This window comes from Heterodontus francisci, chromosome 48 (assembly GCF_036365525.1).
Source record: "Heterodontus francisci isolate sHetFra1 chromosome 48, sHetFra1.hap1, whole genome shotgun sequence".
Taxonomy (NCBI): Eukaryota; Metazoa; Chordata; class Chondrichthyes; order Heterodontiformes; family Heterodontidae; genus Heterodontus; species Heterodontus francisci.
The window spans coordinates 4854480-4869805 of record NC_090418.1 but is presented as its reverse complement, the minus strand read 5'-3'; the positions used below and the strand labels follow the sequence as shown (position 1 = coordinate 4869805).

The window sequence follows — 15326 nt, the reverse complement described above, 5'->3', positions numbered from 1 at the left end:
TGTCACCACAGTCCTGTACTGCAGTGAGACCTGGACTGTGTATCTGCGACACTAAAGAGTGCTAGAGAAGTTCCATCAGCATTGCCTCTGCCGTATCCTCTGGATTCCATGGGAGGAGCATCGAACAAACACTATAGAGTCCTTCTTGAAGCCAGCTCCACAGCATTCAGACAAAACTCCTGTAAAACCAACTTCGATGGACTGGACACTGTGTCCAGATGGCTGGAAACCGTCTCCCCCACCAGGTCTTGTCTTTTCAACTTTCAAATGACTGGGGAGGACAAAGAAAATGCTTCAAAGACACTTTGAAGATTTATTTGAAGCGCGGCAGCATTGACATTGATGACTGGGAGGAACTTGCTCCCAATCGTTCAAAATGGCAACAAGTTGTCTTGTCCATCAAGCTGCTACATGCTTTGAGTCCAAACACCTTAATGATGAGGCAGAGCAGTGGCAGAGAAGAAAAGAAAAGGAAGCAAATCCTAGACTCTGGATCCCACTACCTCATGGGACATCCTGCCCCAAGTACCCAAAGATCTGTGGGTCAAGAATTGGCCTGTTCAGTCACCTGAAGACCGATGGCAGAAACTCGCGACCTTGAGTAGGCATCATCCTTTAATTGAGAGACAGCCGACGACTTCCCTGGACTTGTTCTATCTCCTTTTTTAAATATAGGAATCACAGTTATCTGCCAGTAATCTGGCACTATTCCCTTTTCTAATGAATTTTTATATATGATCTACATATTTTGTCTTACTTACATCTTTCTCAATCTTTATCTGAAACCTTACGTCGTAATTGCTGTTACACTTATCTGCTCTGGTTCATTTTCCATTACTAGATCCAGCAACAATTGCTCTCTTTTCAGGCTTCTTACACAGTGCTGAATACACTTCTTACAGTTTTCTGCCCCACTGTGGAGATAATGCTTACAAAGTGTGTGCAGCAGAGAATTTTAGGTGTTTGTGATTTATAGCTAATAATCACTGAGGAAGCCACTTGTGGGTGTCTTAACAGTTTAGGAGTACAGGAAGTCAAACAAGGCAGGTGCATTCCTGTCCACAAAGACAGGCATTAGTTGTGATATCACCTCTAATGAAATAGGAGGTGATATCCTAAACAATATGTCATCATATGTAGTGAGCCGAGCATGGTAGCCTGGTGATTATGTTACTAGATCAGTAATCCAACCATGTCAGTGTGAGCATTTGAATTTAGTTTACACAAAGAATCTGCAAATAAAAATCTGGTATCAATAAAAGTGAACATGAAGCTGTTGCAGAACTCCAGTTGAGGCCACACCAATGTTTTATACAAGTTTAACATAACCTCCTTGCTCTTGTACTCTATTCCCCTATTAATAAAACCTAGGATACTGGATGCTTCATTAACCGCTCTCTCAGCCTGTCCTGCCACCTTCAATGACTTTTGCACATATACACGCAAGTCCCTCTGCTCCTGAACCCCTTTAGAGTTATACCCTTTATTTTATATTGTCTCTCTATGTTCTTCTACCAAAATGAATAATTTCATACTTCTCCGCATTGAACTTCATTTGCCAGTTGTCCGTCCATTCCACCAACTTGTCTATGTCTATTTGAAGTTCCACACTATCTTCCTCACCTTTCACAATGCTTCCGAGTTTCATATCATCCATAAATTTTGAAATTATGCCTGACAAGGTCTATGTCATTAATAAATATCAGGAAGAGCAAGGGTGGGGACTCCACTACAAACCTTCTTCCAGTCCAAAATACATCCATTAACCACTACTCTCTGTTTCCTATCACTCAGCCAATTTTGTATCCATGTTGCTACTGTTCCTTTTATTCCATGAACTATAACTTTGCTCACAAGTTTATTGTGCCCCACTCTTCCTTTTACCATCCTTTGACTATTTATATGCCTATAGAAGTCTTTGGGATTCCCTTTTATGTTAGCTCAAGGTCTCTTTTCGTACTCTCTCTTTGCTTCTCTGATTTGATTTTTCACTTCCTCTCTGGACATTTTATATTCAGCCTAGTTCTCTGTTGTATTATCTACCTGACATCTGGGGGTTGATTAGGAACCAAAGAGAGGATCTACGCATGGAGGCAGGAGGATTAGCTGAGGTATTAAATGAATAGTTTGCATCTGTCTTTGCCAAGGAAGAAAATGTCAGAAAAATAAATTAAAATTAAGTAAAACATCTGCATGACACATAAATGGAGCTGGAAGGTGAAAATAGCTGGAACCTCACACAGGGCTGTTTAATTCTCATATGAAATTGGAAGGAATGGATAACTGGGCGACAGTGCTAGAATGACAATGTGGGGGCAGGGGTGGAATGCATGAAAAGTGCTAGAATGAAATTGCTGTGGGGCTGGGGGAGGGATGCACGTGGTGTGGGGGGGTGGTAATAAAACAATATAAGTGGCTTGGGCCAGACATCAGGGATCAGATAGAGAAGAAATTGGGAGAGGCCCCAGGAGTGAGCGAAGGTCAGGAGCCGAGGTCAGAGCCAAAGAGGCAGCTGGCAGTTCAAAATAAAAGTGACAAGCGAGAGAAGCAGGCCAGAGAGTCAGCATTGGCCAGAAAGAGGAGCTGCTTAGGACCAGGACCAGGGCTAAGGCTTTTGGAGGCACCTGGAGGTTAAGGAGATAATATTAAAAAATAAATTCACCAGAAATATTGAATTAAAAATATACATGCAATTTAAGGGAATACAAATGTAAATTGAATCAGGAATTTACAGTTTTACAATTCAAATTGTACTAATCTGCACAAGCAGAAGGAACTCCAAAGAAGAGTCCTAGCAGGGGATCAACAGGATTCTGGTGTGACCGATGCTGGTGTGACAGTGTTACTGCAAACATCTCACATTAAGCTGGAAATTCCGATTGGATCACCATCTATTGGTATCACTGGGAATTGCTATAGGCCAGGAACAATTATCTATAGACATTTAAACATGGACATCTCCATAGGAATGTTAATAAAAGATTAGATTAGAGATACAGCACTGAAACAGGCCCTTTGGCCCACCGAGTCTGTGCCGAACATCAACCACCCATTTATACTAATTCTACACTAATCCCATATTCCTACCAAACATCCCCACCTGTCCCTATATTTCCCTACCACCTACCTATACTAGTGACAATTTATAATGGCCAATTTACCTATCAACCTGCAAGTCTTTTGGCTTGTGGGAGGAAACCGGGGCACCCGGAGAAAACCCACGCAGACACAGGGAGAACTTGCAAACTCCACACAGGCAGTACCCGGAATCGAACCCGGGTACCTGCAGTTGTGAGGCTGCGGTGCTAACCACTGCGCCACTGTGCAGTGTCCAAAATGGTTCCTTCCTTTATGAGGCCTCCCACTCTGTTCCAGTTTGAAGGGCTTCTACCAGGGGATACAGTGTTCCCTTGCCAGGCCCTGTTAGTACTGTATACAGATAAGCCCTGGCCTGATGTACTGAGGTGAGCCCTCACTCACCTGCACAAATACATTACTGAAATATTCCTTACATTAAGTCACTTACATTGCCTTGACCCATCAATTTGTCTGTTTTAAACATGCTTCTTGTTTTTCTAATACCTGTTTGGTTCTGATGTCCTGTTTGGTTGATTTTTCTATGTTCTCTTTCTGTTTCTTTTGGATTCCCCTCATCTGTTCCTCCTCTCTCTCTCTCAGTCCCTTTTTAAAACTGAGATTCCCCACTTTTCCCTGCTTATACTGTACATTCTGCAGTTTGTGTGCACATGTTCCTGTGCTTTATACAGTCAGCTTTAATCACTGATTATCTATCTCAAGTTGATGTGGAAATCATTGCTTATCCAACTATGTTTACTGAGCACTCTCATTGTCACTTCGTTTCATACAGAACAGTACAGTTCTCTACCTCACTACAAAATCCCATAATTTCAAAAGGGTTACTGCTCAGCACGACTTCTCTTCTTCTTCTTTGGTCTCCTTGTCTCAAGAGACAATGGGTAAGCGCTTGGAGGTGGTCAGTGGTTTGTGAAGCAGCGCCTGGAGTGGTTATAAAGGCCAATTCTAGAGTGACAGACTCTTCCACAGGTGCTGCAGATAAAATTGGTTGTCGGGAATGTTACACAGTTGGCTCTCCCCTTGCGCTTCTGTCTTTTTTCCTGCCAACAGCTAAGTCTCTTCGACTTGCCACTCTTTAGCCCTGCCTTTATGGCTGTCCGCCAGCTCTGGCGATCACTGGCAACTGACTCCCATGACTTGTGATCAATGTCACAGGACTTCATGTCGCGTTTGCATACGTCTTTAAAGCGGAGACATGGACGGCCGGTGGGTCTGATACCAGTGACGAGCTCGCTGTACAATGTGTCCTTGGGGATCCTGCCATCTTCCATGCGGCTCACATGGTCAAGCCATCTCAAGCGCCACTGGCTCAGTAGGGTGTATATGCTGGGGATGTTGACCGCCTTGAGGAATTCTGCATTGGAGATACGTTCCTGCCACCTGATGCCAAGGATTCTCCGGAGGCAGCGAAGATGGAATGAATTGAGACGTCGCTCTTGGCTGACATACGTTGTCCAGGCCTCGCTGCCATAGAGCAAGGTGCTGATGACACAGGCTTGATACACTCGGACTTTTGTGTTCCTTATCAGTGCGCCATTTTCCCTCACTCTCTTGGCCAGTCTGGACATAGCAGCGGACGCCTTTCCCATCTGCTTGTTGATTTCTGCATCGAGAGACAGGTTACTGGTGATAGTTGAGCCTAGATAGGTGAACTCTTGAACTATTTACAGAGCGTGGTCACTGATATTGATGGATGGAGCATTTCTGGCCTCCTGTCCCATGATGCTCGTTTTCTTGAGGCTGATGGTTAGGCCAAATTCGTTGCAGGCAGCTGCAATCCTGTCGATGTGTCTCTGCAGACACTCTGTGTGGGATGTTACTGCAGCATCGTCAGCATAGAGGAGTTCCCTGATGAGGACCTTCCGTACTTTGGTCTTCACTCTGAGATGGGCAAGGTTGAACAACCTGCCATCTGATCTTGTGTGGAGGAAAATTCCTTCTTCTGAAGACTTGAACGCATGTGAGAGCAGCAGGGAGAAGAAGATCCCAAACAGTGTAGGTGCGAGAACACAGCCCTGTTTCACACCACTCAGGATAGGAAAGTGGTCTGATGAGGTGCTGCTATGCAGAATTGTGCCTTTCATATTGTCATGGAATGAGGTGATGATACTTAGTAGCTTTGGTGGACATCCGATCTTTGCTAGTAGTTTGAAGAGATCACGTCTGCTGATGAGGTCAAAGGCTTTGGTGAGATCTATGAAAGCAACCTAGAGGGGTATCTGTTGTTTGCGACATTTCTCCTGTGCTGGCGAAGGGAGAACAGCATGTGAATGGTGGATCTCTCTGCTCGAAAGCCACACTGTGCCTCAGGGTAGACACGCTCAGCCAGCTTCTGGAGCCTGTTTGAAACGACTTGAGTGAAGACTTTCCCCACTATGCTGAGCAGGGAGATTCCACGGTAGTTGTTGCAGTCACCGCGGTCACCCTTGTTCTCATAGATGGTGATGATATTGGCATCGCGCATGTCCTGTGGTACTGCTCCCTCATCCCAGCACAGGCAAAGCAGTTCATGTAGTGCTGACAGTATAGCAGGCTTGGCACTCTTGATTATTTCAGGGGTAATGCCGTCCTCCCAGGGGCTTTTCCACTGGTTAGAGAATCACTGGCATCACTGAGTTCTGATTTTGTTGACTGTTCGTCCAGCTCATCCATGACTGGCAGAGACTGGGCTGCATTGAGGGCAGTCTAAGTGACATTTTCCCTGGAGTACAGTTCTAGGTAGTGCTCCACCCAGCGGTCCATTTGCTTGCTTTGGTCGGTGATCGTGTCCCCTGATTTAGACTTGAGGGGGGCGATCTTGCTGATGGTTGGCCCAAAAGCTGTCTTAATGCCATCCTACATTCTTCTGAAGTTTCTGGTGTCGGAGGGCAGCTGAGTACGACTGCATAAGTGTTGCCAGTAGTCATTTGCGCAGCTCCTGGCTGTTCTTTGTGCAGCGCTTCTGGCTGCTTTAAGTGCTACAGATGTTAACTCGCTGGGGGTTTCTTGTAGTTCAACAGTGCAATGCGCTTAGCGGCTATGACAGGTTCCAGCTCATCAAAGTGAGATTGAAACCAGTCTGCATTCTGCTTCTCACGTTTGCCATAGGTGGTCATTGCTGAGTCATAGATGGTGTCTCTGATGTGGGCACACTTGGTCTCTGCATCCCCTGCAGGAGTATTTTGAAGGGCTTTTTCAAGTGAATTTAGAAACTTATGTAACAGCTGTGGATAAGAAATTCTGTTAATGTTGATGCGCGGGCGCCCTTCTGCTTGGAGTGATGCAGCTCCTTTGGTTTGAGTGTAACCTTGCTGCACACCAGGGAGCGGTTGGTGTCACAGTCCGCACTGTGGAAGCTGCGTGTGATTTGAACGCTGTTTAAAGAGGCTCGCCTTGTGACGATGAGGTCCAGCTGGTGCAAACGATGTGATCTTGGGTGCCTCCATGAAACCTGGTGACAGGGTTTAGTATGAAAAAACGATGCAGAGGTTGTGATAGGTACAGAAATCCAGCAGTCTCTGTCCATTCTCATTCATCCTTCCAATACCATAGCGCCCAAGGCAGGAGGGCCATGAGTCATGGTCGGCCCCAACCCTGGTGTTAAAGACCCCCAGCAAGAACAAATGTTCGGTATTGGGAATGCTACTGATGATATTCTGGAGTTCCTCGTAGAACTGGTCTTTAACTTCAGATGGGGAGCAGTGTGTTGGAGCATAGATGCTGAGTAGGTGTACTGGACCAGCACTACTAGTATTAAAGTAATTCCTCTGTGTGCCTGAGTACGTTCCGATAAACACCTTTTGCTATCTCTCTCTGTATCACTGTACCTGGTTACACCTTTCTGCTGGTGTTTGTCTGTAGTACTGTACTCACTCTCCCTCTGTATCATTGGACAGAATCGCATTTAACATATTCAAATGTACAGTCCCAGTTTTGTCATTAAACTGCTGATCTTGGCATGTTGCTGTGGAGTGGCTTAATCACCTGTAAGTTACACAAAATTCAACAACAGTTTGCATTTAAGTAATGCTGTTAACATAGTAAAACGTTCCAAGGTGCTTCACAAAACAAAATTTGATACCAAGCCACACAGGAGATATTAGGACCAGGTGATCAAAAGCTTAGTCAAAAAGGTAGGTTTTATGGAGTGTCTTAAAGGAGGAGAGAGAGAGGTCGAGAGGTTTAGGGAGGGAATTCCAGAGCCTAAGTGCTGGGCAGCTGCAAGCATGGCTGCCATTGGTGTAGTGCAAGAGGCCAGAACAGGAGCAGCACAGAGACCTTGGAGGGTTGTAGGGCTGGAGGAGGTTACGGAGGTGAACAGATGGGGCCATGGAGGGATTTGAAAACAAGGCTAAGTATTTTAAAATCAAGGCATTGCTGAACTGGGAACTAATCTAGGTCATTTAGTATGTGGGTGATGGGTGAATGGAACTCAATGTAAGTTAGGATATGGGTGCAGATGTTTGGATGCGTTCAAGTTTATGGAAGGTGGAAGATAGGAATCTTGCCTGGATGGGTGCTGCTCCAACAACACTCAAGAAGCTCAACACCATCCAGGATAAAGCAGCCCACTTGATTGGTACCCCATCCACAAACATTCACTACCTCCACCACTGATGCACAGTGGCACCAGTGTGTACCATCTACAAGATTGACTGCAGCAACGCACCAAGGTTCCTTAGACAGCTTCCAAACCCATGACCTCTACCACCTAGAAGGACAAGGGCAGCAAATTCATGGGAACACCACGACCTGCAAGTTCCCTTCCAAGTCACACACCATCCTGACTTGGAAGTATATCGCCTTTCCTTCACTGTCACTGGGTCAAAATCCTGGAACTCCCTTCCTAAAAGCACTATGGGTGTACCTACATCACATGGACTGCAGCAGTTCAAGAAGGCAGCTCACCACCAGCTTCTCAAGGGCAATTAGGGATGGGCAATTAATGCTGGCCTAGCCAGCGACACCGACATCCCATGAATGAATTTTTAAAAAATTCCTGCCACTGGCAATTTTCCTCAGGACAGGGTAAGGTGGGACCCGACGGCACACCCAATTTGGGATTAAGGCTCATTGAGGGCCAGTTTGGGATTTTGGTGGTGGCGCACAGGTTGCATGCTGGATCAGGAACAGGCCAGTTGCATGGAGGCTGCGACGCAGCAGAGCCTGTCATGGCTGCACCATCAACTGAGAGGCATCAGGTTGCATAGGTTGCAGGGAGAATTGTCTGGATGCACCCAGGCATGTTCAGGGGGTTGTGACCATCCTGGCATCGCGGGGGCATAAGAGGAGGCAGTTAGGCATCCAGACATTGTTGTGAGTCCAGCTGAGTGCAAGGAAGGCAGCAGTTGGTAACAGGAGCACAATTCTCAGATCCTGGGCCTTGTGGTGATGAAGATCAGCATCCTCAGCAGCAGAGGCATGAGGAGGGCAGAGGAGAGGGATGTAGGGCAGGAAGGCAATGGAGGCCATACCCTCAGCATAGGCTCTACCGCCAAAGATGGGGCTACATTGACATGTAGAAGAACAAATGCCGCAGGAGACTGTGCCTAACCAGACAGATGGTCATTGAGATTTGTGCTCTTGTCGTGGAAGACTTCACACCTTGCAGCACTGGTCGCCAAGCCCTGCCAGTAACTGCCAAACTCCACTAATATTCATTATAAACCCACCGACTCCCACAGCTACCTCAAATACACTTCTTAACACTTCCTCCTGTAAGGACTCCATTCCATTCTCCCAATTTTTCCGTCTCTGACTCATCTGCTCTGATGATGCAACCTTCCACAACAGTGCTTCTATATGTCTTCCTTTTTCCTCAACCGAGGATTCTCCGCCACTGTGGTTAACAGGGCCCTCAACCGTGTCCGACCCATTTCCCGCACTTCTGCCCTCACCCCTTCACCTCCCTCCCAGAATCGCAACAGGGTTCCCCTTGCCTTCACTTTCCACTCCACCAGGCTACACATCCGAAGGATCATCCTCCGCCATTTCTGCCACCTCCAGCATGATGCCACCATCAAATGCATCTTCCCCTCCCCTCCCCTATCAGCATTCCAAAGGGATCGTTCCCTCTGTGACACCCTGGTCCACTCCTCCATTACTTTCGACACCCCGTCCCCTTCCCACGGCACCTTCCCATGCAATTGCCGGAGGTGTAATATGTGCCCATTTACCTCCTCTCTCCTCATTACCCAAGGCCCCAAACACTCCTTTCAGGTGAAGCAACGATTTATTTGTACTTCTTTCAATTTAGTATACTGTATTCCCAGCTCACAATGTGGTCCCCTGCACACTGGGGAGACAAAACGCAGATTAGGTGACCGCTTTGCGGAACACCTCTGCTAAGTCTGTAAACATGACCCCAAGCTTCCGGTCGCTTGCCATTTCAACACACACCCCTGCTCTCATGCCCACACTTCTGTCCTGGACATGCTGCAGTGTTCCAGTGAACATTAACACAAGCTTGAGGAACAGCACCTCATTTTTCAATTAGGCATGCTACAGCGTACCCGACTGAACATTGAGTTCAATAATTTCAGAACATGACTGGCCCTTTTTTAATTGTTGTTTTATTGCATTTTGTTTCATAATTTTTTTACCACGTACCTGCCTACTGGTTTTTCATGTTTGTGCTTTTGGCAAGGGCTGTTCATTATTCTGTCATTAACACTCTGTCTACACTAATGCTTTGTCTTTCACAACACCATTAGCGCACTCACTTTGCCTTTGCTCCATGACCTCCTTGTCAGTTAATCTCTCCAGCCCTCTGTCCTATCACGCACCTTTCCTTTTCTTCTCTTTCCCCCCACCCCCGCTTTACTTGTTTAAAACCTATTACATTTCTAACTTTTGCCTGTTCTGGTGAAAGGTCACTGTCCTGAAATGTTACCTCTGCTTCTGTCTCCACAGATGCTGCCAGACCTGCTGAGTATTTCCCCAACTTTCTGTTAGTATTTCAGATTTCCAGCATCCGCAGTAGTTTGCTTTTATATTACTGTGAAAATCACTGTGACCTTGAACGTCTTTGCCTCTGATTCCTTCCAAGGATGCGCTGGGGACCTTGATGGCGTCTTGCAAATGGCTGCACACCACTGCATCTCGCAGGTCACTGATGCAGTATTTGCGACATCCAATTTCAGACAGATGGGGCCTCACAAGCACAGAGGGCAGTGGGTTTCACTTCCATTACTGGATTCCCCCTGTTGAAGGTCATCATCGATTGCACCCATGTGCCATCAAGGCACTGATTGACTGACCAGTGAGATTCATCAACAGGAAGAGTTTCCACTTCCTCAACATTCAACTGGTCTGCGACCACAACACGAACTCCTGACATATGTGCACTCACCTCTCTGGCAACTGCCATGACTTTTTCAACCTCCAGAAGTTCAGGGTGCTGCAGCTCTTCATTCCATCCCCCAAACTTCATGAATGGATTCTAGAGGACAAGGATTATTCTCTAATTGTATTCTCTAGAGCTTTGAAGAATGAGAGGTGATCTCATTGAAATTTACAGACTTCTTACAGGGCATGACAGGGTGGATGTAGATAGGATGTTTCCCCTAGTTGGTGAATCTAGAACCGGGAGACAGAGTCTCAGAATAAGATATAATCCATTTAAGACTGAGATGAGGAGGAATTTCTTCACTGAGGGAGGTGAATCTTTGGAATTCTTTACCCCAGAGAGCTGTGGAAGCTCAATCATTGAACATGTTCAAGACAGAAATCGATAGCTACCTGGATACTAATGACATCAAGGCATATAGGCATAGTGCTGAACAGTAGCATTCAAGCAGATGATCAGCCATGACCTACTGTAATGGTGGAGCAGACTCGATGGGCTGAATGGCCTACTCTGGCTCCTATGTTCCCTTGAAGAGGTGGCTGCTCACCGCTTTGTGACCCCTGGGACGGAACCACAGAACGGCTACAACCAAAGCCAACGGCTCACAAGGACCACCATCGAGCCTCTCTAGGTGGCCCTGGAGATGGATCTTATGGTGTCTGCTGGTATACTTGAGGCCTTCTGCGATTGGGTACAGTAGGGACTGGAGTGTTTGATAGGTATGGGCAATATATTATTATTTAAATTATAAGTTTCCTTTGTTTTATGATTTAATTTTCTATTAACTGTGCCGCTTTAAAAAGGGGCACTTTTATACAGAATGACATAGACTTTTACAGCACAGAAACAAGCCACTTAACCCAAAAGGTATACGCTTCCTTCCACTTTGGTTCATCTTACCCTTGTGTGCTTTTGTTTGATGATTCTGGGGCAACCCAGTATCCCCTAATTGTTTAAATTAAGAAAAGATACACACCTAAGATCCTTCAAAGAAATACACAACCACTTTAATGGTAGATGTTGTTATTAACTCAACACAAATGTATCAAACACTATAACAATTATTGATAAACTAATTAAGGGTACATTATTGAAGAAATGCAGGATTCTAGCAGAGTTCTTCATTACACATGCATCCTGGTGACTACCACTATTCCAACTACAGTATCACATGTTAACTTGCATCAATTCATGTGATATTTTTATTTACAGATACAGCACTGAAACAGGCCCTTTGGCCCACCAAGTCTGTGCCGACCATCAACCACCCATTTTATACGAATCCTACATTAATCCCATATTCCCTCCCACATCCCCACAATTCTCCTACCACCTACCTACCTACACCAGGGGCAATTTACAATGGCCAATTTACCTATCAACCTGCAAGTCTTTGGCTGTGGGAGGAAACCAGAGCACCCAGCAGAAACCCACACGGTCACAGGGAGAACTTGCAAACTCCACATTGGCAGTACCCAAAACTGAACCCGGGTCGCTGGAGCTGTGAGGCTGCGGTGCTAGCCACTGCGCCACTGTGCCGCCCTGATGATGTACACTAAACTATTTTATGTATTCAGTAATCTATTAATCAGTGTTAAAGCAATATCACAACAGTCGAGTCCCCTCATGATGTTATGCCAAAAACATACTTTACAAGACTAAGTTTAAAAAGGCACATATCAACAATAAACAAAGGTTGGCGATGTGAACGTATTATAATTGAGAAGTGGAGCCATATGTATTAAACTGTGGCCTCTGGATTTTCACCTGCAAAAGAAAGAGGTAAATCTTTTATTTCTCTCTATGCATTTCCTGTCATCTACAAGTTCCTACATCCACATTTATAATAGGAACTGACATGTCTTGCTGCAATTACTCTGACAGGAGGGCATTATTACAGCTTGAGACATTTACATGGGCAGTTCCCATTATAAATGTGGATGTTGGAATCTGTAATGGTAATATAAAAATAAGGACAGAATGTAATCTTTATAATGGGAACTGAATTCCATCTGTATGTCCTGATCCAATTATCCCTTGCCCTCTAACCCCGATTCACCTAAACAATACACTTGGTCTGGACTCCCGTTTGCAACACCACGGGAGATTAATTAGCATTATATCAAAAATGGTGTGTAAGCATGCATTTCCTGTTCACAACTTCATTTCCTGTTATCACAATTTTTGGTCACTTTTTTATGTTAACATTTAACATTGGGAATGTCCATGTAATCCCGTATGATGGAAACTCTCTGTAAATAATTCCCATTTAGAGAAATGCCATTGATGTCTGATAGCCTACGGAAAAGTTTTGAGACGTTTCATCACACATGCAAGTTTTTGTACCTGACTTTTTGAGAGAAAAGAAGGCCAATAATTTTTCACTGGTTCTTCTGACCTTGACAACCTGTCCTGTCCTCAAAGAGTTACAAACAGAGACCAATTTGTAGGTCACTTGCATTGATCTGACAGTGGTAGTCTAACTGGCCCATTATATTACCATTGCCAAATGATGGTTTAAACACAAACCTCTTCAGCAGTGAAGATGGATTCCAGTACTGGTTTCATACTTATCATGGAATTGGTATACAATTCTCCTTCACCTGTTGGAGCTGCAGTATAAACATACACAATGGTCATTAAGTCAGGAAAGAATAAACTTGTGTGTCTATGGCATGTTTCACATTCTGAGTGTCCCAAAGCGCATCACAGCCAGTGAAGTACTTTTAAAGTGCTGTAATGTTAAAAATGTGACAGTTAATGTGTGCATGTTAAGATCCCACAAACAGCAATTTGCAGGTGTTGATTGACGGAGGAACGTTGTCCAGGGCACCAAGGAGAACTCTGCTCTTTGAATACTGCCACGGGATCCTTTACATCATCTGAAGAGTTGACTAGGACCTCATTGTAAAGTACCACAAGTAGGGTAACAACTTAAAGATGAAGAGCATTGATCTGTAACTGCTGCATAAGATTAGCTGTGAGATCCATTCATCTCTTTGTTGAAGTAGCAGATGTGGAAATTTCACCAAATGTATTGCTGTGTTTCATTGGCAGTGTCGTACATTGGGCAGGCAAATACAAGGCTTCTGTCAAAGCAGCTATTAGGCTAGCAACTGAATTAAGATCCATTGTTCTTTGGCTTTTCGGATACTTGAAAACTATTTGTATTTTGCTGTCACCATCACATTCAGGGTGAACAAAACTGGAACGCTGTTTTCACCATTCTGGTCCTTGAAACCCATGGAAACGGTCATCATTTTTTGTTTCATTCAGAATAGAAGAAACTAGAAGTGATTCTGGCATTAAATTAAATTCCTGAGAGGGCCACACACACATTAATGGGCACAGGTCTCGTGGGAGGCTCTGGAGTGTGAGGAGGAATTGTTCTGTTTTAAATATTTCAATTAAAGTTTTAAAAACAAGTTCTCAGGCTGTCCATCTGTAAATGTTAAGCTTGGCTTTGCAGACTGCAATCTAATCAACTTGAGATTCTCCATCAGGGCTGGGCTTACCCTGCTTTAATACAGCCCAGAGCCCTGAAATATTTTGCTAACCCTTTACAAATCACCGACAAGGCTTTCAGTATGAATATTGTATCCAGTTTTAGCAGCCTTACTTTAGGAGACCACCTCCAGGCGCGTATCCATTGTCTCTCGAGATAAGGAGGCCCAAAAGAAAGAACTTTAGGAGAGATATTGAAGCATATGAAAGAATGCAGAGACTCACTGAGATGATCCCAGGGATGAGAAAAAGGAAAGGCTTGCATTTCTAGTTCCTTTCATGACCATGGGACATTGCAAAGCATTTTACAACCAATGAAGTGTAGTCATTATTGTAATGTAAGGAGACGTGGCAGCAAGATCCCACAAAGAGGAATAAGGTAAATGACCAGATAATCCAATTTAGTGACATTGTTTGAAAGTTAAATATTGACCAGGACACCGGGGGAACTGCCCTGAACTTTTCTGAAATAGTGCCCCTGGGATCTTTTACCTCCACCTGAGAGGGCAGACAGGCATTGGTTTAACGTCTGATTTGGAAGATGTCACCACCAGAGGTGGACAGTGGAGCTACATAAGCTCATCCCATGCCATGGTGAAAGCTGGCAGCAGGGAACTGCAGCTGAAGGTAAGTGAAGTACAAGATAGGTGAAGTGCCTTCCAAGAAGTTGGCAATCACTGTCAAGCAGTGATAGCACTCTCTGAGAGACAGAGTGCTTTGAACAACAACCTGTCACCTGGCCATGGCTGAAGTGTTTCAGTTTCACTGTTCAAAGCCTTTCCAACTTGTCAGTTTCATTGAAGAAGATGTTCCTGCTATGCACTCACCTCAGTGGCCCTGGCGAGATACTGACAAGTCAGGAAACAGATGCCCTGGCTGTTAAATCCAGAACTGAGTGTCAAAATAGTTCTTAATTGGCTTTCTAAATATTTTAATTGCTTACCTGACAGAACCAACGGGGTTCCCTGCTTGCCTTCAATCCGGCCTTGGGAAACCCAGAAGAGGGCAGGATCATATTGGGATCCTGACCCGATGTCAATTTCAGGGGAATGTAACCCCTCCTGCACCCAACCCACCTCCCCTTGCCTGGGAAAATTCTGACCACAGAGTCTAAACCAGGACGTATAAGAATATTTCATTCAATGTAAAATCATGTACAGAAAGCAAAATAAAGGGAGGGAAAGAAAGATGGAATTAGGAGAGAGTGATAAAAGTGACAGGAAGAAAAAGTAAAAAAGTTTGTTTTAGTTTTAAATTTAAAAAAAAAATATCCAGCAGTAATTAAACTCTGGAGAAATGAGACCCCACATTTAATTTTCACTGCCAGAGAGGTTGTTTGGCAGTAATTAAGACTTACCACACCATTAAAAATTAACTTGCAGTTGAATCGACAAGCCCT

The 15326-nt window shown here is 44.8% G+C and overlaps 1 protein-coding gene across 1 annotated transcript in view; it reads right to left on the bottom strand.

The window, feature by feature from the left end:
* Positions 1-10213: 10213 nt before the first annotated feature.
* The window catches only part of LOC137357333 (mucin-17-like), a 193170-nt gene continuing 188057 nt past the window's right edge, over positions 10214-15326 (bottom strand). Inside the window, exons 7-9 of the mRNA XM_068023585.1 lie at positions 12953-13035; positions 10971-11126; positions 10214-10516 (exon numbers count right to left, since the gene is read on the bottom strand). Coding sequence (XP_067879686.1) covers positions 10214-10516; positions 10971-11126; positions 12953-13035 — 542 coding nt within the window. The remainder of the gene's footprint in view (positions 10517-10970; positions 11127-12952; positions 13036-15326) is intronic.